The sequence below is a fragment of the Bubalus bubalis genome, chromosome 16 (assembly GCF_019923935.1).
Source record: "Bubalus bubalis isolate 160015118507 breed Murrah chromosome 16, NDDB_SH_1, whole genome shotgun sequence".
NCBI lineage: Eukaryota > Metazoa > Chordata > Mammalia > Artiodactyla > Bovidae > Bubalus > Bubalus bubalis.
In genome coordinates, this window is record NC_059172.1 from 27675063 (window position 1) to 27700380 (window position 25318).

The 25318-nt window shown below is 37.2% G+C and overlaps 1 protein-coding gene across 4 annotated transcripts in view; it reads right to left on the reverse strand.

Annotated features, from left to right (window-relative positions):
- The window catches only part of ANO3 (anoctamin 3), a 452499-nt gene that overhangs the window by 109318 nt on the left and 317863 nt on the right, over window positions 1-25318 (reverse strand). For all 4 annotated transcript variants that reach the window (XM_025266342.3, XM_025266344.3, XM_025266346.3 and 1 more), the window contains 4 exons: window positions 16298-16342; window positions 4282-4413; window positions 3615-3721; window positions 1130-1185 (listed from right to left, as the gene is read on the reverse strand). In XM_025266342.3, coding sequence (XP_025122127.1) covers window positions 1130-1185; window positions 3615-3721; window positions 4282-4413; window positions 16298-16342 — 340 coding nt within the window. The remainder of the gene's footprint in view (window positions 1-1129; window positions 1186-3614; window positions 3722-4281; window positions 4414-16297; window positions 16343-25318) is intronic.

The following is a 25318-nucleotide window of genomic DNA, read 5'->3' on the forward strand; positions in this document are numbered from 1 at the left end:
CTAAGTTGTATTGGACATGGTTTTTAATTTCTGAGCCATGTTTCTGTCTCTCTGCAAGGGCAAAATAATATCTCCTCTCCAGGGTTACTGTCAGATGAATGGGAATATTCACGCATAGGACCTGTTTTATGAAACACTCTAACACATTATCTGCTATCGTCATTTCTATTCCTAATATCAGTAGGTATACCATAATGAATAGAAGCATTGAAGTCTGGATGCCTAGGTTCAAAACTGTGCCATTAATACTTAACTTTTCTCAGACTCAATGGTCTATCTATAAAATAGGGTCAATATTATTGCCCATCTCAAAGGGTTGTTCGCAAGGATTAAATGAGATAGTCCATATAAATAACAGCTCAGTACCAAACAGGAAGTGCTCAATACATTTTACCTTTTATGAGTTATATTAGACTGTGAATTCCTCTGGTATAGCGATTAGGTTCTGAGTTCTCAGCCTTTAAAAATAGAAGACTGCTGGGCTTTGAAAACACACACATTAAACCCCTAAATACTTTGTTCTTATTTTAAAATGCAAAACTGCCTTAAAAAAGAATATTATGTGTGTGTGTGTGTGTGTGTGTGCGTGTGTGTGTGTGTGTGTGCATGTGTTATGTTGGGGGAGGGAGTTTAAAACTGATTTATGTATCGTTAATGACTCAACAGGCAGAGTCTACCACAACATGACCTACTGAAAACTGGAAGAAGCAATAATATGGCAGAAAATCAGGTAAATAATGGGGTGTAGGGTTGGGGTTGAGGTTTTCCTTGGGCTTTCAGGTATCCCAAGGCAGTAGGCACAGACCAGAATCTGCCCTGTTTCACAGCTGTGTGAATTCCAAGCTGCGTCAAGCCTGGAGCTCTATGCTGGAACAGTCTGGTCAGAGTGGCTGAGCCACGTCCACGCGTTCCCTCCGAGGCTGGGATTCCTGGTACAGGGCAAACTGCAGAAGGAATATAGAACCAGTGCACAGGCACAGATTATAATGGGGGTCTCAGAAAGGTCCAGGGCCACTCACTTAATTGAACCCTCCTGGAATAAGGCAGCTAGACTTAACTGAAAAAAAATGAGACCAAGCATTGAACAGGAGAAATTTTTTTTTTAATGGAAATTGTTCTTTAAAATTACCTCATGTGGGGGAAAAGCTGCTATATATGAGCCATTGTTTATAAGTTTACAGATACCTGGAAAGAGAAGAATAGAACATTAACTGAGTTAGTTTAATTGAAGAATTCCCTCTGAAGCAACATACATAATACTTGGATCAATAAATTAATTTTAAAATAAAATATCCCAAATGACTTCCACAGCTGTACCACCTACAAGGACAGTGACACTGTGAAAGAGACTGAATCTAAGAGTCTAATTGTGTCCTTATAACAATAATAAATGGAGCTTTGCAAGGTGCTAACAGATGGCACTTTGCCATATCATTAAATGTGGGCATTTTATTACCAACTTATTTGGAGGTAGATGAACCTGGAACAACTTGTTTTTCCTCAAGAAAAAATGTCTCAAAAGGAGATTGCATATCAAGAAATGTTTAATTCTTTAATGCTGATCCAAAGAGAATAAATAGCAATATGTGACTCTTTTTAAAATTTCTTCTGACCCAATGAGAGTGTAGTGAAATGGACTCTCTCATATCGTTTTGGGAAGACTAGATATTGATAAAACTTTTCTGAGGAGAAATTTTTATTGCAATATCATTTACATTAGTAAAGAATCTGAAGGAGATCAGCCCTGAGATTTCTTTGGAAGGAATGATGCTAAAGCTGAAACTCCAGCACTTTGGCCACCTCATGCGAAGAGTTGACTCATTGGAAAAGACTCTGATGCTGGGAGGGATTGGGGGCAGGAGGAGAAGGGGACGACAGAGGATGAGATGGCTGGATGGCATCACTGACTCAATGCACGTGAGTCTGAGTGAACTCCAGGAGTTGGTGATGGACAGGGAGGCCTGGCATGCTGCGATTCATGGGGTCGCAAAGAGTCGGACATGACTGAGCGACTGATCTGATTTGATCTGATACATCAAAATTAGGGAATTGCTTCATTATTAGGGTCCAAACAATTATATTAGGGCTTGGTAAATGACTGCAGTTTGATGAATGCTTATAACAGAGTATTTATAGCTATTTACAATAATGTTTTCAGGCATACTAAGGGCTTGAGAAAATATACATAATGGTAATTTTGAAAAGGACAGAAAATTGTAAACATTGGATAATTCTAATTATGAGATATATATGTATGTATGTAAATTTAGCACTATTTTGTAACAGTGCCAATTTTTAAATTTTATTTTTATACCCTTCTCTGTTTATTGCATGTTTGACAAAGTGCATGAATCATTTAAATGTCAATTTTATCTTTAAAGACTACATAAGCACATAGTGCTATCATTTAGACACGTTTGTAGTTTACAGTCTGGATTTCTCTATATTTCTTATTTAGAAAACATCTGATTAACTGTAAAATTTTTAATAAAGATTTAGTGCTTAAAGTAATTATTTTGACTGCTAGATAATAAATTAATTATTAATCAGAAGAGAACCAAAGTCTGAACATTCCTCTTTGGATGACTTGAAACATAGTTCATTTTACCAATGTGGCATTCTATTTGAATGCAAATTAGTAGATATTAGTACAAGTTTCCATTGGCTATCAACTCTTTATTTTTAAAAGTTTTTAGAATGTGACTAACACTCTATTTCTTCAGCCATCTTTTTCACCCTAACAAATGGCCAGCTCATCTGATACCTGCTGTTTTCTGCTTTGCTCTGTGTAAACTTTGCAATTTTACTTAATTTTCCCTGGTGATACTTTCTCAATTTTCTGTTGCATCAGACATGCTGTAGCACAGTGCTAAACATTCAAACAACACAGATGTTTAGAAAGCTAAAGTTAGGTATAATCTCACCTTTCAGAGATAACCTCTAAAATATTTCATATAGAGTCTAGATTTTTTTCATCTGTGTTTAGGAAATGGAATTATATTAGACTTATAGTTTTGTAATAATTTTTTCAGCTTAATAATTGCTTTCAGCTGCCTTTCAAAGTCAACAAATAGAGAACTGATACTAATTCTCAATCTCCATCAGTAAAGGGTCTATGTCATATATATTTTATAATATGTAGAGTATAATAGATGCTGAATACATTTGAGTTGAGTGAATCAAATCACATCATTTTTAATGGATACATTATGTGGATATATCCTAGTGGACAAAGTATCGCCAGTATTACTCTACTGGAGTAGAGTACTCTATTCTATTTTCTGTTTACAAAGCCACAGTGGACAAATATCTACATATATCATTATTCAAGAGTCAGATTTTTTTCTTGGAATAAATTTCAAGAAATAAAGTCTATGTTCCAAAGTTTTTGAACATTTCACATTTCAATACATGTTGCCATATGCCCTTAAAAAAGCTTTGTTTTATTTTGTTTTCTTTCATTAAAGGCTGAAAAAAAGAAGGTTGAGAATTTGTTCACTGCATTATATCCTCATATCTAATGCAAGAATGCAAAGCTTCAGTAGTCAAAAAATACTTCTGAGTGTAATTAGTAAAAGTAAATACCATATTGCATTTTGAATTAGTGTTCTTACCCACTTTTGATATTCCATTTTCATATTTGGTGTGCTGCAGCATGTGATAGACTATTCTGCTTCGAGTAGCATTGCTGAAGAAGGTGTCCTTATTGTTAATTATGAAGCTGGGAAGATTAAGGGGATTGGTTTTAATATTCAAAGCAGACCACAGAATCTAGCAACAGTTATAAGGTCCTGGGTAGTCATCCATGCATTTTTCCCCTTAAAATGAATGCATGTAAAGTATAGTAAATCAGAAGAGAAACGCTCTTCTTAAAAGAAAATCATTTGGCTACAGTTATAAATAATACAGGGCATTATCAAATATTCATTTTAATATCTTTCAGTTTATAAGGAAGCCTAGATATCCTTGTATTTCTTGTTGAGCATGAAACAAGAAGAGATTGTCTTTTGCCTCCCATAAATTTTGTGCTACCTTAAGCAATGTGGTTCCAAATAGAACACATTAACAATTGATGTCATTCCCCCATACTGCACTTTCCAAGCGAGGAGCTAGCTTATTTTGTTTTCAGTACTTCAGCGATAAGCAATGTTTCTCCCTTTCCCTTCATGTCCTACTCTCCCAATGCAGAAAGAGTTGCATGAAATAAATGTGAGAGCCAATTATGTAAAGAGCAAAAGGGTGATTTCAAGAGATGCTGGGAGAAAAGATATGGGAACTCACTGGTGAATCCGTGCACGGCTGAAGGGGCCAGTATAGCAGTCTGACTCCTCCAGCTCTGGGAAAGCTGACTTGTCGAGAACCATTGGATTTTGGGACATCCATTTTTTGATTCTCCTAAAATATTTTTGCACCCTGGAACAAGGTCACATTTTTTATCAATTAGGTTGCATTTCAGAGTCATGAATGTCTACCTTTCACTACCATTCTGAAAAAGAGTTTCCCAAAGACATACATACATCCACACTCATACCCACACACCTGTATTATTTATGTGCTCACACAAAGGAAATATATTCCAAAACAAACCAAATCTTGCATTTATTTAAATTCCTTCAGGACAACTAGGTTATTCTCATAAGAAAAGTCTTGTGGAAAAATATTAGAAGCTCATCATGTATAAAGATGGCATAGGAAAAAGCATAAAGAATAAAACCAGTGAGATTATTTATTAAAGTTGTTTGTATACATGTGTGTATGTGTGTGTGTGTGTGTGTGTGTGTGTGTGTGTGTGGCTACAGATGACTTTAGAAAATCTACAGCAATGTGGCTCCACAAACATGGAAACTGAAAAGAAAGAAATGGCTCCAACATGAGACACACTCAGTTTTAGGAGCCACAGGTCCTATGGGACCAGCAAGGGTTTTGGAATCAAGAAAAATTGCGTTCAAAGGCAGCTCTGCATTATGGGCGCTGTACTCTTGCCTGGAAAATCCCATGGATGGAGGAGCCTGGTGGGCTGCAGTCCATGGGGTCGCTGAGGGTCGGACACGACTGAGCGACTTCACTTTCACTTTTCACTTTCATGCATTGGAGAAGGAAATAGCAACCCACTCCAGTGTTCTTGCCTGGAGAATCCCAGGGACGGGGGAGCCTGGTGGGCTGCCGTCTGTGGGGTCGCACAGAGTCGGACATGACTGAAGTGACTTAGCAGCAGCAGCAGCAGCAGCAGCAGGAACAAGTTATTTAACTTCTTGCCTTGGTTTCTTCACCCATAAAAGTAATCATACTGACATTGCTAGACAGTTGTGAGTTAGTGTTTTACTTTAAACTTGATTATTAACAACAAGTAAAGTTGAGTCAAGGAGCCTTTGTTGTGCTTTCAGGACTTTAACGGACAGTTAAATCACCTGAATATCTTGTTAAAATGCAGATGCTAATTCAACAGGCTTGAGTTCTGAGACCCTGCATTTCTAACTAGCTTCTGTGGTGCTCATCCTGCTATCCATGAACTCCGCTATGTTATACTTATAAAAATGTGCTATATTTATACACTATGAGGTCTATCTTTGGCAATTTTTGGCTTCTTCTGTAATAGTAAGTCAAAGTGGCAGGAAAGAATATTTTCCTAGAGAAGTACAATGTCTCATAATATTTGGCCAACTCTGCTGCTGCTGCTGCTAAGTCACTTCAGTCGTGTCCAACTCTGTGTGATCCCATAGACGGCCTCCTATCCGGCTCCTCTGTCCCTGGGATTCTCCAAGCAAGAACACTGGAGTGGGTTGCCATTTCCTTCTCCAATGCATGAAAGTGAAAAGTGAAAGTGAAGTCACTCAGTCGTGTCCGACCCTTAGCGACCCCATGGACTGCAGCCTTCCAGGATCCTCCATCCATGGGATTTTCCAGGCAAGAATACTGGAGTGGGGTGCCATTGCCCTCTCCATTGGCCAACTCTGCTTAAACTTTAAAAAATTTAGTACAACAATCTGCAGGCAATGATTGTATCTTAGAAATTATTTCACTAAAGTCTATTATGGTAAAAATACCATGCATAATTTGAAACAAACGTCAAGTCTTGATGTTAAACTTTAGCACGTAAAGAGTTTGGACCTTTTCTTTACCAAATAAGGTTATCATTTAGATGCCAAATCTTTTTTTTTTGGTTTTGCAGGGACCAGAGTGTTTCTTTCTAGCCTAAAATAACACATTAAAATTATCTGAAGAGTCTTTTTTGTTTCTTCTTACTACAAAGAAAGTCTCTGAAATCACAAAATATCACCACATTCTAGCCACTTGTGCACAGACATGTAAAAACACTGAGTGTGTTATAAAGCAATTATTCTAACTCTTCAAATTCAGCCTAGTGAAGAAAACAATGCTATAGAAGCTAGAGGAGGAAATTGCCAGTATGGAAACTGAGCCAAACATTTCCAGTCTTTGAGCTTTAGGTCCCTCATCTGTAAAAACAGGAAGTAATTCCATCTGTCCTACTTCATTAGGTGGCTAGGAGGATCGAATAAAAGAGGCATCTGATGACAATTAGAAAACACTGATAAGCTATAGGACTCAAGGGCCTATTATCTCTGACAAAATTAGACAAATGAAATAAAGTGACTTTTAGATCATCATTGACCTTTTAAAGAAAAATAAATCATATTATCAGTTTAGGCTTTTCACACACTTACTGTGAAGGAAAAAATGATGCCTGCTAATCAAAGGCAGTCAGTTCAGTTCAGATCAGTCACTCAGTTGTGTCCGACTGTTTGCAACCCCATGAATCGCAGTATGCCAGGCCTCCCTGTCCATCACCAACTCCCAGAGTCTACCCAAACCCAGGTCCATTGAGTCGGTGATGCTATCCAACCATCTCATCCTCTGTTGTCCCCTTCTCCTCCTGCCCTCAATCTTTCCCAGCATCAGGTGGGAAATTGCCTTTTCCACTGAGGCAGCTCTTCACATCAGGTGGCCAAAGTATTGGAGTTTCAGCTTCAGCATCAGTCCTTCCAATGAAAACCAAGGACTGATCTCCTTTAGGATTGGCTGGTTGGATCTCCTTGAAGGCCAAGGGACTCTCAAGAGTCTTCTCCAACACCACAGTTCAAAAGCATCAATTCTTCGGTGCTCAGATTTCTTTATAGTTCAACTCTCACATCCATACATGACTACTGGAAAAACCATAGCCTTAACTAGACGGAGTTTTGTTGCCAAAGTAATGTCTCTGCTTTTTAATATGCTATCTAGGTTGGTCATAACTTTCCTTCCAAGGAGTAAGCATCTTTTAATTTCATGGCTGTAATCACCATCTCCAGTGATTTTGGAGCCCAAAAAAATAAAGTCAGCCACAATTTCCATCCACTGTTTCCTCATCTATTTACCATGAAGTGATGGGACTGGATGGCATGATCTTAGTTTTCTGAATGTTGAGCTTTAAGCCAACTTTTTCACTCTCCTCTTTCACTTTCATCAAGAGGCTCTTTAGTTCTTCACTTTCTGCCATAAGGGTGGTGTCATCTGCATATCTGAGGTTATAGATATTTCTCCTGGCAATCTTGATTCCAGCTTGTGCTTCCTCCAGTCCAGCGTTTCTCATGATGTACTCTGCATATAAGTTAAATAAGCAGGGTGACGATATACAGCCTTGACAAACTCCTTTTCCTATTTGGAACCAGTCTGTTGTTCCATGTCCAGTTCTAACTGTTGCTTCCTGACCTGCATACAGGTTTCTCAAGAAGCAGGTCAGGTGGTCTGGTATTCCCATCTCTTGAAGAATTTTCCACAGTTGATTGTGATCCACACAGTCAAAGGCTTTGGCATAGTCAATAAAGCAGAAATAGATATTTTTCTGGAACTCTCTTGCTTTTTCCATGATCCAGCGGATGCTGGCAATTTGATCTCTGGTTCCTCTGCCTTTTCTAAAAACAGCTTCAACATCAGGAAGTTCATGGTTCACGTATCACTGAAGCCTGGCTTGGAGAACTTTGAGCATTACTTTACTAGCGTGTGAGATGAGTGTAATTGTGCGGTAGTTTGAGCATTCTTTGGCATTGCTTTTCTTTGGGATTGGAATGAAAACTGACCTTTTCCAGTCCTGTGGCCACTGCTGAGTTTTCCAAATTTGCTGGCATATTGAGTGCAGCACTTTCACAGCATCATCTTTCAGGATTTGAAATAGTTCAACTGGAATTCCATCACCTCCACTAGCTTTGTTGGTAGTGATGCTTTCTAAGGCCTACTTTACTTCACATTTCAGGATGTCTGGCTCTAGATGAGTGATTACACCTACGTGATTATCTGGGTCATGAAGATCTTTTTTGTATAGTTCTTCTGTGTATTCTTGCCACCTCTTCTTAATATCTTCTGCTTTTGTTAGGTCCATACCACTTCTGTCCTTTATTGAGCCCATCTTTGCATCAAATGTTCCCTTGGCATCTCTAATTTTCTTGAAGAGATCTCTAGTCTTTCCTGTTCTATTGTTTTCCTCTATTTCTTTGCACTGATCGTCAAGGAAGGCTTTTTTATCTCTCTTTGCTCGTCTTTGGAATTCTTCATTCAGATGCTTGTGTCTTTCCTTTTATCCTTTGCTTTTCACTTCTCTTCTTTTCACAGCTATTTGTAAGGCCTCCTCAGACCGCCATTTTGCATTTTTTTTCTTGGGGATGGTCTTGATTCCTGTCTCCTGTACAATGTCACAAAACTCCGTCCATAGTTCTTCAGGCACTCTATCAGATCTAGTCCCTTAAATCTATTTCTCACTTCCACTGTATAATCATATTTGATTTTATTTATGAGATACCTGAATAGTCTAGTGGTTTTCCCCACTTTCTTCAATTTAAGTCTGAATTTGGCAATAAGGAGTTCATGATCTGAGCCACAGTCAGCTTCCGGTCTTGTTTTTGCTGACTCTATAGAGCTTCTCCATCTTTGGCTGCAAAGAATATAACCAATCCAATTTTGGTGTTGACCATCTGGTGATGTCTATGTGTCAGGACATGTCCAATGCAGTCATGGTTAGATCTGAATCACATGATGTGAAGATCTAGCTTATTACTTAATTTCTTTGATTCTCATTCAGTTTTCTCATCTCTTAATTGAAGGGATATCCTGATAACTAAATAGGTAAAGCCTGACCCTACAGTGCAAAGTGAAGACTCAATAAAATTTATGACATTAATAAGAAAAAGGAATATCACTACTACTTCTACAACCAACACAACCACCTCCAGGCCATCTATGCAATCTAATGTATTATCGACACTCTACCAAACCAGATAATCACAATGCTGTGATCACTCACCTAGAGCCAGTCATCCTGGAATGTGAAGTCAAGTGGGCTTTTGGAAGTATCACTACGAACAAAGCTAGGAAAGGTGATGGAATTCCAGTTGAGCTATTTCAAATCCTAAAAGATGATGCTGTGAAACTGTTGCACTCAATATGCCAGCAAATTTGGAAAACTCAGCAGTGGCCTCAGGACTGGAAAAGGTCAGTTTTCATTCCAACCCCAAAGAAAGGCAATGACAAGGAATGCTCGAACTACTGCACAATTGCACTCATCTCACACACCCACTAGCAAATAATGCTCAAAATTATCCAAGCCAGGCTTCAACGATACATGAACCATGAACTTCCAGATGTTCAAGTTGGATTTAGAAAAAGCAGAGGAACCAGAGGTCAAATTGCCAGCATCTGTTGGATTATGGAAAAAGCAAGAGAGTTCCAGAAAAACTTCTATTTCTGCTTTATTGACTACACCAAACCCTTTGACTGTGTGGATCACAACAGACTGTGGAAAGTTCTTAAAGAGATGGGAATACCAGACCACCTGACCTTCCTCCTGAGAAATCTGTATGCAGGTCAACAAGCAACCTTTAGAACTGGACATGGAACAACAGATTAGTTCCAAATCGGGAAAGGAGTACATCAAGGCTATATATTGTCACTTTGCTTATTTAACTTATATGTAGAGTACATCATGCAAAATGCCAGGCTCCATGAAGCACAAGCTGGTATCAAGACTGCCACAAGAAATATCAGTAATTTCACATATGCCGATGAAACCACCATTACGGCAGAAAGCAAAGATCTAAAGAACCTCTTGATGAAAGAGGAGTGGAAAAATTTGGTTTAAAACTCAACATTCAGAAAACTAAGATCATGGCATCTCGTCCCATCACTTCATGGCAAATAGATGGGGAAACAGTGGTAACAGTGAGAGACTTTATTTTCAGTTCAGTTCAGTCGCTCAGTCATGTCCGACTCTTTGTGACCCCATGAATTGCAGCACGCCAGGCCTCCCTGTCCATCACCAACTCGGAAGTTCACTCAGACTCACGTCCCTCGAGTCAGTGATGCCATCCAGCCATCTCATCCTCTGTCGTCCCCTTCTCCTCCTGCCTCCAATCCCTCCCAGAGTCAGAGTTTTTTCCAATGAGTTAACTCTTCGCATGAGGTGGCCAAAGTATTGGAGTTTCAGCTTTAGCATCATTCCTTCCAAAGAAATCTCAGAGCTGATCTCCTTCAGAATGGACCGGTTGGATCTTCTTGCAGTCCAAAGGACTCTCAAGAGTCTTCTCCAACACCACAGTTCAAAAGCATCAATTCTTCGGCACTCAGCCTTCTTCACAGTCCAACTCTCACATCCATACATGACCACAGGAAAAATCATAGCCTTGACTAGACGGACCTTTGTTGGCAAAGTAATGTTTCTGCTTTTCAATATGCTATCTAGGTTGGTCATAACTTTCCTTCCAAGGAGTAAGCATCTTTTAATTTCATGGCTGCAGTCACCATCTGTAGTGATTTTGGAGCCCCAAAAAATAAAGTCTGACACTGTTTCCACTGTTTCCCCATCTATTTCCCATGAAGTGATTGGACTGGATGCCATGATCTTGGTTTTCTGAATGTTGAGCTTTAAGCCAACTTTTTCACTCTCCTCTTTCACTTTCATCAAGAGGCATTTTAGAACCTCTTCACTTTCTGCCATAAGAGTGGTGTCATCTGCATATCTGAGGTTATTGATATTTCTCCCAGCAATCTTGATTCCAGATTGTGTTTCTTCCAGTCCTGCGTTTCTCATGATGTACTCTGCATATAAGTTAAATAAGCAGGGTGACAATATACAGCCTTGACATACTCCTTTTCCTATTTGGAACCAGTCTGTTGTTCTATGTCCAGTTCTAACTGTTGCTTCCTGACCTGCATACAGGTTTCTCAAGAGGCAGGTCAGGTGGTCTGGTATTCCCATCTCTTTCAGAATTTTCCACAGTTGATTGTGATCCACACAGTCAAAGGCTTTGGCATAGTCAATAAAGCAGAAATAGATGTTTTTCTGGAACTCTCTTCCTTTTTCCATGATCCAGCGGATGTTGGCAATTTGATCTCTGGTTCCTCTGCCTTTTCTAAAACCAGCTTGAACATCAGGAAGTTCACGGTTCATGTATTGCTGAAGCCTGGCTTGGAGAATTTTGAGCATTACTTTACTAGCATGTGAGATGAGTGTAATTGTGCGGTAGTTTGAGCATTCTTTGGCATTGCTTTTCTTTGGGATTGGAATGAAAACTGACCCTTTCCGGTCCTGTGGCCACTGCTGAGTTTTCCATATTTGCTGGCATATTGAATGCAGCTCTTTCACAGCATCATCTTTCAAGATTTGAAATAGCTCAACTGGAATTCCATCACCTCCACTAGCTTTGTTCATAGTGATGCTTTCTAAGGCCCACTTGACTTCACATTCCAGGATGTCTGGCTCTAGGTCAGTGATCACACCATCGTGATTATCTGGGTCATGAAGATCTTTTTTGTATAGTTCTTCTGTGTATTCTTGCCACCTCTTCTTAATATCTTCTGCTTCTGTTAGGTCCATACCATTTCTGTCCTTTATCGAGCCCATCTTTGCATGAAATGTGCCCTTGGTATCTCTAATTTTCTTGAAGAGATCTCTAGTCTTTCCCATTCTGTTCTTTTCCTTTATTTCTTTGCATTGATCACTGAGGAAGGCTTTCTTATCTCTTCTTGCTATTCTTTGGAACTCTGCATTCAGATGTTTATATCTTTCCTTTTCTCCTTTGCTTTTCACTTCTCTTCTTTTCACAGCTATTTGTAAGGCCTCCCTAGACAGCCATTTGCTTTTTTGCATTTCTTTTCTTTGGGGATGGTCTTGATCCCTGTCTCCTATACAATGTCACAAAACTCCGTCCATAGTTCATCAGGCACTTTATCTATCAGATCTAGGCCCTTAAATCTATTTCTCACTTCCACTGTATAATCATAATGGATTTGATTTAGGTCATATCTGAATGGTCTAGTGGTTTTCCCTACTTTCTTAAATTTAAGTCTGAATTTGGTAATAAGGAGTTCATGGTCTGAGCCACAGTCAGCTCCTGGTCTTGTTTTTGCTGACTGTATAGAGCTTCTCCATCTTTGGCTGCAAAGAATATAATCAATCTGATTTCAGTGTTGACCATCTGGTGATGTCCATGTGTAGAGTCTTCTCTTGTGTTTTTGGAAGAGGGTGTTTGCTATGACCAGTGCATTTTCTTGGCAAAGCTCTATTGGTCTTTGTCCTGCTTCATTCCACATTCCAAGGCCAAATTTGCCTGTTACTCCAGGTGTTTCTTGACTTCCTACTTTTGCATTCCAGTCCCCTATAATGAAAAGGACATCTTTTTGGGGTGTTAGTTCTAAAAGGTTTTGTAGGTCTTCAAAGAACCATTCAACTTCAGCTTCTTCAGCATTACTGTTAGGGGCCTAGACTTGGATTACTGTGATATTGAATGGTTTGCCTTGGAAATGAACAGAGATCATTCTGTCGTTTTTGAGATTGCATCCAAGTACTGTATTTCAGAATCTTTTGTTGATCATGATGGATACTCCATTTCTTCTGAGGGATTCCTGCCCGCAGTAATAGATATAATGGTCATCTGAGTTAAATTCACCCATTCCAGTCCATTTTAGTTTACTGATTCCTCGAATGTTGACATTCACTCTTGCCATCTCTTGTTTGACCACTTCCAATTTGCCTTGATTCATGGACCTGACATCCCAGGTTCCTATGCAATATTGCTCTTTACAGCATCAGACCTTGCTTCTATTGGACTTTATTTTAGGGGGCTCTAAAATCACTGCAGATGGTGACTGCAGCCACTAAATTAAAAGATGCTTGCTCCTTGGAAGAAAAGTTATGACCAACCTAGACAGCATATTATAAAGCAGAGATATTACTTTGCCAACAAAGGTCCATTTAATCAAAGCTTTGCTTTTTCCAGTAGTCATGTATGGATGTGAGAGTTGGACTATAAAGAAAACTGAGTGCTGAAGAATTGATGCTTTTGAACTGTGGTGTTGGAGAAGACTCTTGAGAGTCCTTTGGACTGCAAGGAAATCCAACCAGTCCATCCTAAAGGAGTTCAGTCCTGAGTGTTCATTGGAAGGACTAATGCTGAAGCTGAAACTCCAATATTTTGGCCACCTGATGTGAAGAACTGACTCATTGAAAAGACCCTGATGGGTGGGAAAGATTGAAGGTGGGAGGTTAAGGGGACGAAGGAGAATGAGATGGTTGGATGGTATCAATGACTCAGTGGAGATGAGCTTGAGTAAGCTCTGGGAGTTGGTTTTGGACAGGGAAGCCTGGCATGCTGCAGTCCATGGGGTCACAAAGAGTCGTACACAACTGAGCAACTGAACTGAACTGAACTGAACCAAACCTTTATCACGTTAGCCATTTTGCAAACTCAAGATTTTATGGCAAAATGTGAAGATGACTTCTAACAGAGCTTTAAGTTTATTTGCTAAAATCAATGCAGAGCAGAGAATTCAAGGGAACTTGAAAAGAAATCTGGATTAAAGGGTCCAAAGAACTTGTCAGAGCACACCAGCTATAAAAGTTAGGGCATGAGATGCAGGGTTGGTGAAAAGGAGTGATAATGAAATCATTCCTTTTCCCTGATCTGCAAAACTGGTTATGCTTTGTTCTGCTTCCCTAAAGGGTTGTTTTGAAACTGCTTTGATAATTGAATATTAAATTGCTTGTAAACTAAGTATAGATAGCAGCAATGCTTGAACTGTATTTTTATATACATTTTCTATCAATCTGCCTGTAGAAACAATGATCTTCAAAGCCTGGATAATTGCCTGTACCTATTTATCCCCTAATGTTTATTGGCCAAATTACCCACGCACAAAACATTTCTCCCACATCAGAAAAGGGAAAGCACAGTGCCATCTAACTGCACACTCTGATTTTTGCTTCCCTCTTTTCAACTGTCTACAAATTGGGTTTTATAATTCTATAAGAATGATGATGCCCGCACACACACACGCAAACCTTTAAGTTTACTTTTCCAAAGGTCAAGTTTTAAGAAAAATCAAAATCAGTCATTTCCTTAATTGAAAGTGTAAATGCAAGCAAATACCAAGACAATCATTTTTTTCAGTTTAATATCATGTATTTTATAAATTTCGCCTTTCCTATTTGTTACCCTCCTCATATGCATCCACTAACTCAAGAACAAAGAAAACTATTTGTAATATGTAAATTGTAAGTCAGTAAGCTAGAGTACTACTTTAAATTAACAATCATTTGGAATAACTGATAATCTTATTTTAATTTCATAAAATGAAAGAAAAAATAATAAACACAAAAGAAAATAAAACATATTACGACACATAATATAGTGTTCATTTTTCTAGTTTACTTGTGTTTGACCAAAATAGAAAAGAAAAGCATTTTCTACTATTAAAAATGTTAAAGAAACAGAATTTAGAATACATATTTATCAGGAATTCTAAACACAAGTTTACTCTAAAACTAAATTATGACGGCATTACATAGACATTTGTTGCCAATTTAATATACAGGATTTTATCCTTCTGTAAGTCTCTGAAAGGAATATACCTGTATAGCAGAAAATCCACCACTTACATAGTGGCAAAAATCCCACTAATTCTATACAGCACCCAGAAGTAAACCCAAATATGTTTTCTCAACACAATCCAGTATTAAACAGGCATGTGTAGAGAAAAACCTGCAGTTTTATAATTATATAAAATCCCAATGAATTTGCCCTTGTTATGCAAAAATAACTTTGGAAATTTGCTATATAGACCAGGAACAAATGAACACAAGTGAAATGATGAACACTCACAGTAACTCTGAATATGTCAACCTGACAAACAGAAAAATCTGACTGGCTAAGGAACATCATTAATTTTATTAAAAGCCATTTAAGTTCTAATTCCTTTTAACATCCATTCAAATTTCAAGTTTTCCCCCCATGATTTGCTTTTCTTGTCACCTATTCCAACCACACTCAAATTTAGTGTTTAAAGGAGTATACTCTTCTACTCTTGAATTCAAAATTTTCCTGTTTTAAAGTTCTAAATTATATTTAGATATTTCTTTGGTAAAAGAACTAGATTTATTAAATTCTTTCCTTAAATGGTCAGATATTTACACTGTATTTTTCTAGTTTTTGTGTCATTCTGATTTTCAACGTCCTGCAGTATCATTCACTAGAGCCTACGACATGACATTCACATTCTGCTTTGGTTAATTGATTTTTTTGCAAGGAGAGGAGCAGTCAAATATTATAAGCCTTTTGTTTGTAGAGTTCATTAAATGAAAGCTCATTTCCTCCAGTGAAAAGGGGCCAAGGCAATTCAGGTGGGAGGGTTTCTTGTGTCTCAGGGTTATGTTTTACTTAATTCCTTTGCCATAGCTACTGTTACCACAATACATAAGGAGATGTTGTTTTGAGATAAAGCTTTTAAAAAGAAGTTTGCTTTCAATGCCAGGACTGAAAGAGAGTCAGCTTCAGCTGGTGGAATAAAAGTAGGTACGTGATACAAAAGATGCTGTACGGCCTTGGGAAACCACTTCATCATTCCGGATGCTAATCTTTCTTTTACCATCTCATCAATAAGAGGCTTGGATTAGATGATCCAGAAGGCCTCTACTGTGTCTATTACTTTAGTGGGTCATCATTTACCTATCAATCCTGGCTTTATAACTATTTTTAAAATTAAAATCTCCTAAAACACTAACTAGCAATCAAAATCCTTGTTCTATAATATTATATAAAAGGAGGATTATAGGAATGGCAATGGTAAATAGAAAAAAATGGATCATGATTTTAAGCATTATTAAATTTGGCATAATCATTTTGGAAATCTCTTGAATAAATAATAAAGTTCCCCTTTGTAAAATTTGCAACTGCTGTTACAGATAATCAAATAAATTTTTATTTTTTTCCCCCAAATGACAAATTGGTTGTAAATAAATTACATATCACCCACCAACCTGCCCATTGATTTGCTCCTCCGGTCAGTGTAATAAGATTTTTTCCTAAAAAAGAAAGAAAGAAAGAAATCAACTGAGGAAAGTCACATGAAAATTGTGAAATCAGGGAGTGACAACATTCAATTATACTGAGCATTTCAATACTCTCATTTTCACATGCTAAAGAAAGACATGAAATAAACCAGTATAACAGGAAGAACATTTCCCAGGTGTCTCAGTGGGTAAAGAATCAGCCTGCAATGTAGGAGATGCAGAAGACATGTTGTTCGATCCCTTGGATTGGAAAGATCCCCTGGAGGAGGACATGGCAACTCACTCCAGAATTCTTGCCTGGATAATCCCATGGACAGAGGAACCTGGTGGGCTACAGACCATGGGGGTCGCAAAGAATCAGACATGACTAAAGCAACTGAGAACACACACAAATAGGAAAAACGGTGAATTTGCATTGTTTTAATTTCAGACTCTAAGTTACTAATAACAGAGACAGTTCATAAATCAATAGATCATTTTTGAATATTTAATTTTTTTGTTTAAGTTTTAAAAAATATTTATTTATTTGGCTGTTCTGGGTCTTAGTTGCAGCATGTGGAATCTAGTTCCCCAACCAGGGATCAAATTCAGGTGCCCTACAATGGGAGTTCAGAGTCTTAGCCCCTTGGCCACCAGGGAAGTCCCTTAATTCTCTTTTAAAAGTCTGTCTTCTGCTACACAATGCATATTAATTAGAGCATATACTTGTATGTTATAAAAAGTCATCTATCCATCTAAACACATATGTACTGAGTATTTCTGATATTGCAAAGAATTCTATTATAACCTTAATATTATAATTAGAATTATATTATAATTAAATTATAACCATTAAAAATTTAGATAAAAAAGTGGGTCTTTACCCTCAAAAAGCTACTTTACAATTAAGGAGACAAGTGATAGTTATGATAAAGTGTGATAACACAGTAAAACAGAGAGGGCTACAGAAGTACCTAGGAAGGGATCTCGTTTAGCTTTTGTAGATGTAGGAGAAAGGAGACAGGGAAGCCTTCATCACTATGTGTTATCTGTGCTGAGTCTTAAATTCAACCTTGTTGAATGACAGGAGTCTTCTAAATGGAGTACTTAGGACACAGCATTTCAGCCTGAGGTAGCAGCATATGAATGGTTATGGGAGCAAGTGAACCATTGTAAAATTCAGGGAATTTTTACTAATTTGATAATTGCCAGCATATAAATTGCAAGTTGAGGATCATAAAGAGGTGAGGGTATAATGAACAAGGCATATATAATGAAGGATCTTAACCGCTGATGCTAAGGTTTTGGACTGAAAGATATTGAGTGTATTAAGTAAATATGTACCATTCTGATTAATTCATACTCTAGAAGATTCTCACTAAATCTACATCTTGGAGCTCAAGAATCTCATTTTGGACCTTCTAAAATGCCTCTTTACCCCCACCCACCAAAACCCATTCCAGAGAATCAGAAGACTCCTCTGCAGTGCATGTGGTTTCTAGAAAGCAGGGCTGAGAGTCAGTACAATTGACATTTAGTCCTGTATTATTAACTGCTTAGAAAACCTGAAAACATTCTGAGCTACTGTATTTCATAGCAATCACCAGTCACAATCCTAGAAAAGAATTTTAACTTGTCCCTGACACAGTCTAACACTAATTTTAAGTATGGAGTTTGAATGCTTGCTCTGCTTATCCTAAACTCACATTTTAAATACCACTTCCTTTATTTTTTTCAAATATACACAGGTTTGTGTGCATATGTCATTCACTCCCTATTGGGCTATAAACGCAACTTCTCTCTAAAACTCTCACATTATTTACCCCATTATTATATAACTGTTCACTGACTATCTTATATAGGAGATCGGGCTTCTTAAAGATGCCAGTTTCAGTTCATCTGACTTTGTGTATATGGTATATTCTTTGGTAAATAGTAATGAGGATTCCCATGACTGATGAATAAATGAATGAGCTTTTAATTCACAGCTGCATTTATTTCCTTCAGTGCCTGAGGTTACTTTCAATTTAATAACATTTACTAAATAAGGTATATCTTTAAAAAACTACAAATGTAGAAATTGGTTTAAAATAATTGTCAGCATCAAAAAAAATCTAGGAATGTGATTAAGAGATGATAAGGATTATGATTACTATAATTATCAGTTGTGGATATGGTAAGGAATAACATAAAAAGACAAGGGAACATTGAGACTAAATGTTATCCTCTTTTTATTGTTACTATTTTGAAATATTTCTTTCAAGCGTTTTTAAAAATTTTGAAATGCTTTCGGAGAAATAAAAAACAAGTGAAGGAAGAATATCATACAAGATGAATACATGTGGTTTTTAGACCATAAAAACAAATAAAATTAAGCAACTCACTTTTCCCAATTAACTAACATTCTAATTACCAGTCAAATCTAGGATGAACTATGTGTGACAATTAATGCTGTCAAGTCCTCTTACTTGAGGATTGGTCCCTGTTTATCTTGAGGACATGCCCATAATGGCTTGTATCTGCACGGCTTTATAAAAGGGGGAGCTTTCTTTCTGTTTTTGCAATCTCAGTGAATTTCCTGTGACGCAAGCCGCATTTGGTTTAATGCTTATTTATGATAAAAAGGGTGATCTTTCTCTCGTATCTTTGTGGAGAAGTTTCTTTGCTTGGGGAAGATTTAGTTTTAATTACATTCCCCTAACATATACAAGTGAACCTTTAACCCACTCAATCAATAATAACCTGCAATTCTCCTTAGTCTTTCTGCATAAATGAACCTGCAGGACCAAATTATTTCCACATACAATCTTCATTACATAATTTATTAACTGCATATTGTTCATTGACAGAGCTTTCTTTATTTTCCCATATTTTTTCATTTGAAAGATCCTTATATCAAGACAGCATTTTTTTTGTTCCATCATAAGTTTATTTTTTTTTCTTATATGATATTATACATGTTTTAATGCCATTCTCCCAAATCACCCTTGCCCCCTCCCACAGAGTCCAAAAGACTGTTCTATACATCTGTGTCTCTTTTGCTGTCTCGCATACAGGGTTGTCATTACCATCTTTCTAAATTCCATATATATGCGTTAATATACTGTATTGGTGTTTTTCTTTCTGGCTTACTTCACTCTGTACAATAGGCTCCAGTTTCACCCACCTCATTAGAACTGATTACAGTCACTCAAAATTATAAGTAAATCATTATCTCAATCACTGTTTCCAACCAGTGACCACATGTGAAGTGGCCACATGTGAAGATGTTTGCAGATCCAAATGAGAAGGACTGTCATATGAGAGGGACCCTGGCCCCTGCTCCTTGTTAAGCGAAGCTCCTGTACTTTTATCTATTTTATACACTGGGGTCTCTGTATGTTACTACATCATTTTATTTTTGAGTGAGTTATCCTTTGCATACAAAGGTGATCTAAGTTTATTCCCAACAATAATAAAAGGTTATTCTTAGTTGTTTTAAAAAATTCTCCCAAATTTGCTATGATTAAAACATTTGTGGGAATAAAAGCTTGAGGAAAGACTGAAGGTTGACCCATATTGAACTCAGTCTGAGAAGCTACAGGATGACTGAATCATCTTAAATAGGCTTGCCCATTTTAATCTGAGAAGGGTAAGAATGAATATGAATCACCTTGATTAAAAAGAAAAGTGAGGAAAGTGGGAATTGATATTTATGGAATATAGAAGACACACAAAGTCATTCCTAATAGAATAAAAGATAGAAAATGTGGGATATTTTAATTCTCAGATTTTTTTTTTTTTTGGTTATGAAACATCAAGTCCAGTATGCAGGCCATTTTAATCAAGAAAAGAATTTGCTAGAAAATTTATATATATAAAATTCTATATATGCAGAATATTCAAGCATAGACTCTAGATAAAATGTTGAAGTTTTGTGTTCAAACAGTAAGTTAGCAGAAAACTTTTGTAAGAAGGGTTATAACTCTAATAATTTTTTCTGAATAAATTTGCAGGTTTTCTTTATGGAATGCAATATAGGTTTCAACATTGAATATGGAATAGTCAAGAATGCATATGTCCCTCTTGCATAAATGTTTTAAAAAATCTTGTCTTGAAAAGAGATACGCATTTTTCCTATTTAAGTTCTTTGATGTCTATCCATTTCTTAATTTTAAGACAATATATATGTCTATGCTGCTGCCAAGTCGCTTCAGTCGTGTCCGACTCTGTGCGACCCCATGGACAGCAGCCTACCAGGCTTCTCCGTCCATGGGATTCTCCAGGCAAGAACACTGGAGTGGGTTGCCATTTCCTCCTCCAATGCATGAAAGTGGAAAGTGAAAGTGAAGTCACTCAGTCGTGTCTGACTCTTAGCTACCCCATAGACTGCTGCCTACCAGGCTCCTCCATCCATGGGATTTTCCGGGCAACTGTACTGGAGTGGGGTGCCATTGCCTTCTCCCCAGAAGACTCTGCTACTGCTAGGTCACGTCAGTCGTGTCTGACTCTGTGTGACCCCATAGACAGCAGCCCACCAGGCTCCACCGTCCCTGGGATTCTCCAGGCAAGAATACTGGAGTGGGTTGCCATTTCCTTCTCCATATATGTCTATGTATGTCCCTAAATATGATAACAATTGACATTTGGGAAATTGAGCTGACAATCATGAAAATACTTTGCCACTTATTTTATACTTAAATAATATTCCCTCTTCATGAGCTGACTGCTATCCCAAATTTTAGGCATATCTTATAAATAAATCAGAAGTTAGTTACTAAGGAGTTGGTTAATGCTACATCTATTATTCAAGTAATAGGGAAAGATGTTGCAAAAGAACTCCTCATTCTAGAATTCCTCAGAATGTTTTCTCAAGAACATCATCATATTATGATTAAAAAAATCCATCATCAGATGAAAATTAAGGAAAGGTTGCTCTGTGTAACTGTTGAAATTTATAAACATTATAAGAATTCTAAAAATACTAAAATCCTGAAGACAATATTTCTGTACCAACTATAACAAAATCACTTGGGATGCTTGTTAAAAATGCATATACCCAATCTTATCCTCTGGGTGTAGGTTCCAGGAAACTTTACTTTTGCTGAGTTTCCCAGGTAATTTTGATGTATTCTGAAGACTTAGAATCACTTCTCTAAAAATTCCTACAGTAAATAAACTTATTGTTTAACTTTGAATTTCAAGAACATATTTGGTCACAGGATATTTTTCTTTTACTTTCTCTTGAACCAGTGTTCTTTTGGTATACTCTGGAAAAGCTATATATTTTCTAATATTTATATTATTAAATCAGAAGAATCATAATTGCATTTTTCAAAGTTTCAGTAATGTGGAAATTGTAAACATTATCTTGAAAAACATAAAGAAGAAACTTCAGCCAAAGCATCAATTAAAAGAGACAGTAACTATATATATTTCATATTTCTTTCTTTTGATGTATCATAAGTCTTCTTTCAAATGCAATCTTATCAGAAAATAAAAATGAATATCATTTATAACAGCAAAACGGTTTTAAAGAACTTCTAAGGAAAAGACACAAATAAATAATTTTGATACAGATTTTTTTTAAATTATGAGAATATTGATTATTCTTTAAATTAGAGTTCATCAATAGTTATCTGAAAAGTCAAGAGTAAGGGAAATGAGAGGGAAAAGGCCAATATGCTCTAACAGATTTTCAATTTTTAAAAATAATACAATCCAACCAAGATGGTGGAATGAGTTATATGAAATTTGTGACACTAGATTCTTTTGCCATTGTCTTTATAAGACTTTTTGCTGATACACTACAGCAGAGTGGACATACTTGAATAGTACTGTTAGGGGAAGCACACTGATTGAAACCGCCTATCCTGGCCAGGCACCATAGTAACCATCTGCATGAGTTGTTTTATGACAGGAGGTCCTGGTAAGGAACATGGAACTAATAGGCCTCCACCAACCAGAAGAGTTCTGGAAAGGTCAAAAGGAGACACCACATGTCCGACCACCTCCCAGAATCCTTCTCTCTGGCATCCATCTTGGCTGAACAAGGCGTGCACCACCAGGAAGGACTCTGAGTCAGATGATTGGCTCAAGACAACCCAGAAACTAATCCCATCACCATAAAACCTGAGACTGCAGCCAGAGCTGTTCTCCTGGGTTCCCTTACTCTACTGCTCTCCACCCAGGTGCCCTTTCCCAATAATATCTCTTGCTTTGTCAGCACATGTGCCTCCTCAGACAATTCATTTCCGAGTGTTAGACAAGAGCCCAGTTTCGGGCCCTGAAAGGGGTCCCCCTTACTGCAACAGTACTGATAAAGAAAGAAAAAATATTTCTGAAATTATGAATGTCAAATATTTGGTGCAAAGTGAACATGTTAACCAACATTTATTTTTCATTGAAGGAAAGTATAATTTCAAATTAATAATAAGTGTCTTGGCCAGGAACTAAGAATCAGATAATGCCAAATTCCCCCTTGGATAGCAAAAAAGGATTCAGTCTTTTGGACCTCTAGCAGACATGTGTTTTGTATAAAGCTCAGAGGAGGTAATGGAAGCTATGAACCTTTTTGGATGAGATATTTAAACATAATATTCAGTTAACCTGAACATAATCCGAATAATAAAATCTACTGAAATGGCATGCTTTGTGACAGTCTCTAAGGGTTTCCTCCTTTTGCATCTATGAGGCAATCAGTTTGTGCATAAACTCAACTATAACTCCTCTTAGAAACAATGGTGAAATCACAGGAATAGGGGCAGGATAAAGGCATATGGAAATTAATTTGGAATTTTTTTAACAATTTCACCCTGATATCAGAAAGTAGGTTATTGTCTTGGGTGTTACACTTCTTTTGCATCTTTGTTTATATCCTGCAAGCAAATTAGAACTTGCTAAAAATAATTTTGTAAGAAAGTAAAATAAATAAGGACCCACAAAATAATAAAGACTTCACTCCCACCCATCAGAAGCAATCATGTTTTAGCATATTATATTCTCTTCCAATTTTTTTCTATTCATTTTACATTGTTCAAATCTCATTGTATAAATAAATGCATATCCTATACATATTTTACTTAAATTTTACTACTTATTATTTAACTACAGTCATTAAGAAATCCTTGTACCCATTCACTTTATAAATGAATTATTTTGCATCACAAGGATATATCTAATTTATTTGAATCCTCTACCGTTGAACATATTTACTTTTTTCACAATTATAAAAAATATTCAGGGAATGTTTTTACATATTTTTCAATTTTCTTCTTAAGATAAAATATGAAGCTTATGAAAAGTTTTAAGTCTCACAGAAAATAATTTTAAATTGTTTCAGAATATTTTATGAAGACTGAGTCTCACCACATATCAACAGATGTGGTTATTCACCATATCTGTGCTAGGTTTGAAGAGTACTACCTGTGAAAGTGTTTGATAATTTTGTAAGTTAAAATGAATCTCATTGTTTTAATTCTGCATGATTCTGTGTCGCATGTATACATACAGACCAAACAAGAAGAAACCAGATAGACCAAACAAGAAGAAACCAGATAGAGCATTGTCAGCCTGAAATAAGTCACAGGCATGTATTTCAAAAGACTTTTTTAAGAAGGAGACATAGTGTCAGGAGGAAAAAATTCCTCAGAAGTCAAGAGACGTAGAGTAGCACAGTGTTTACTTACCTACTTGTGCTCTCAAGACTGGTTCGGTAGAATGACCTGAATCGAAAGAAGTCTTCTGGAGACTTCAAACTATCTAACCACAACACAAATAATATTTCATATGTCCTTACTTGCTTCTTTCAGGGATCAAGTTTCATAAAAATGTACAAACTTTAGATATGATATAATATATATATATCATATATGTCACATATTATTATATCAGATATAATATGATATCTTATAGATATCATATTAATAATTTATATAAGGTGCTAAAGAATTCTAAGGAATTTTCTTTCCTGTGTTCATTTTCTTTTGTTCTTTTTTTAAAATTTAAATTTATTTATTTTAATTGGAGGCTAATTACTTTACAATATTGTATTGGTTTTGCCATACATCAACATGAATTCGCCACGGGTGTACATGTGTTCCCCATCCTGAATCCCCCTCCCACCTCCCTCCCCGTATTGTTACTATTATTATTTTTGCCAAGCTCTTCAAGATATTATTTACCTATCTTATAATTATCTGTATAGAGGATTTCGAAACTATTTCTCAAACAGGTTGTTCAGTTGCCCAGTCATGTCCGACTGTTAGCAACTCCATGGACTGCAGCGCCCCAGGCCTCTCTGTCCCTCACCATCTCCCAAAGTTTGCCCAAGTTTATGTCCATTGCATTGGTGATGCCATCTAGCCACCTCATCCTCTGACAGCCTCTTCTCCTTCTACCCTCAATCTTTACCAGCACCAGTGACTTTTCCAATGAGTCGATTTTCCCATCAGATGACCAAAATACTGGAGCTTCAGCTTCAGCACCCCACTCCAGTACTCTTGCCTGGAAAATCCCATGGACAGAGGAGCCTGGTAGGCTGCAATCCATGGGGTCGCTAAGAGTCAGACACGACTGAGCAACTTCACTTTCACTTTCACTTTCATGCATTGGAGAAGGAAATGGCAACCCACTCCAGTGTTCTTCCTGGAGAATCCCAGGGACGGGGGAGCCTGGTGGGCTGCCGTCTATGGGGTCACACAGAGTCGGACACGACTGAAGTGACTTAGCAGCAGCTTCAGCATCAGTCCTTTCAATGAGTATTCAGGGTCAATTTCGCTTAAGACTGACTGGATTGATTTCCCTTGAGATTGACCCAAACGGGAATGGGAGTCAATTTAGGTATCTAATTCTAATATTGTCACTGTAAAATTCCTCAGTAGTTGCCAGTGCTTAATCAATTTCTGCTTTGTGGGCAATGACTTGTGGGTGCAACTTCCAAAGCCTGAGGAATTTCAGATGATTAAAAAGACAAGACTCTTGAGGCTTGTCATTTGACCCAAGGCTGGCAGCCCTCTCACAGATCTGGTC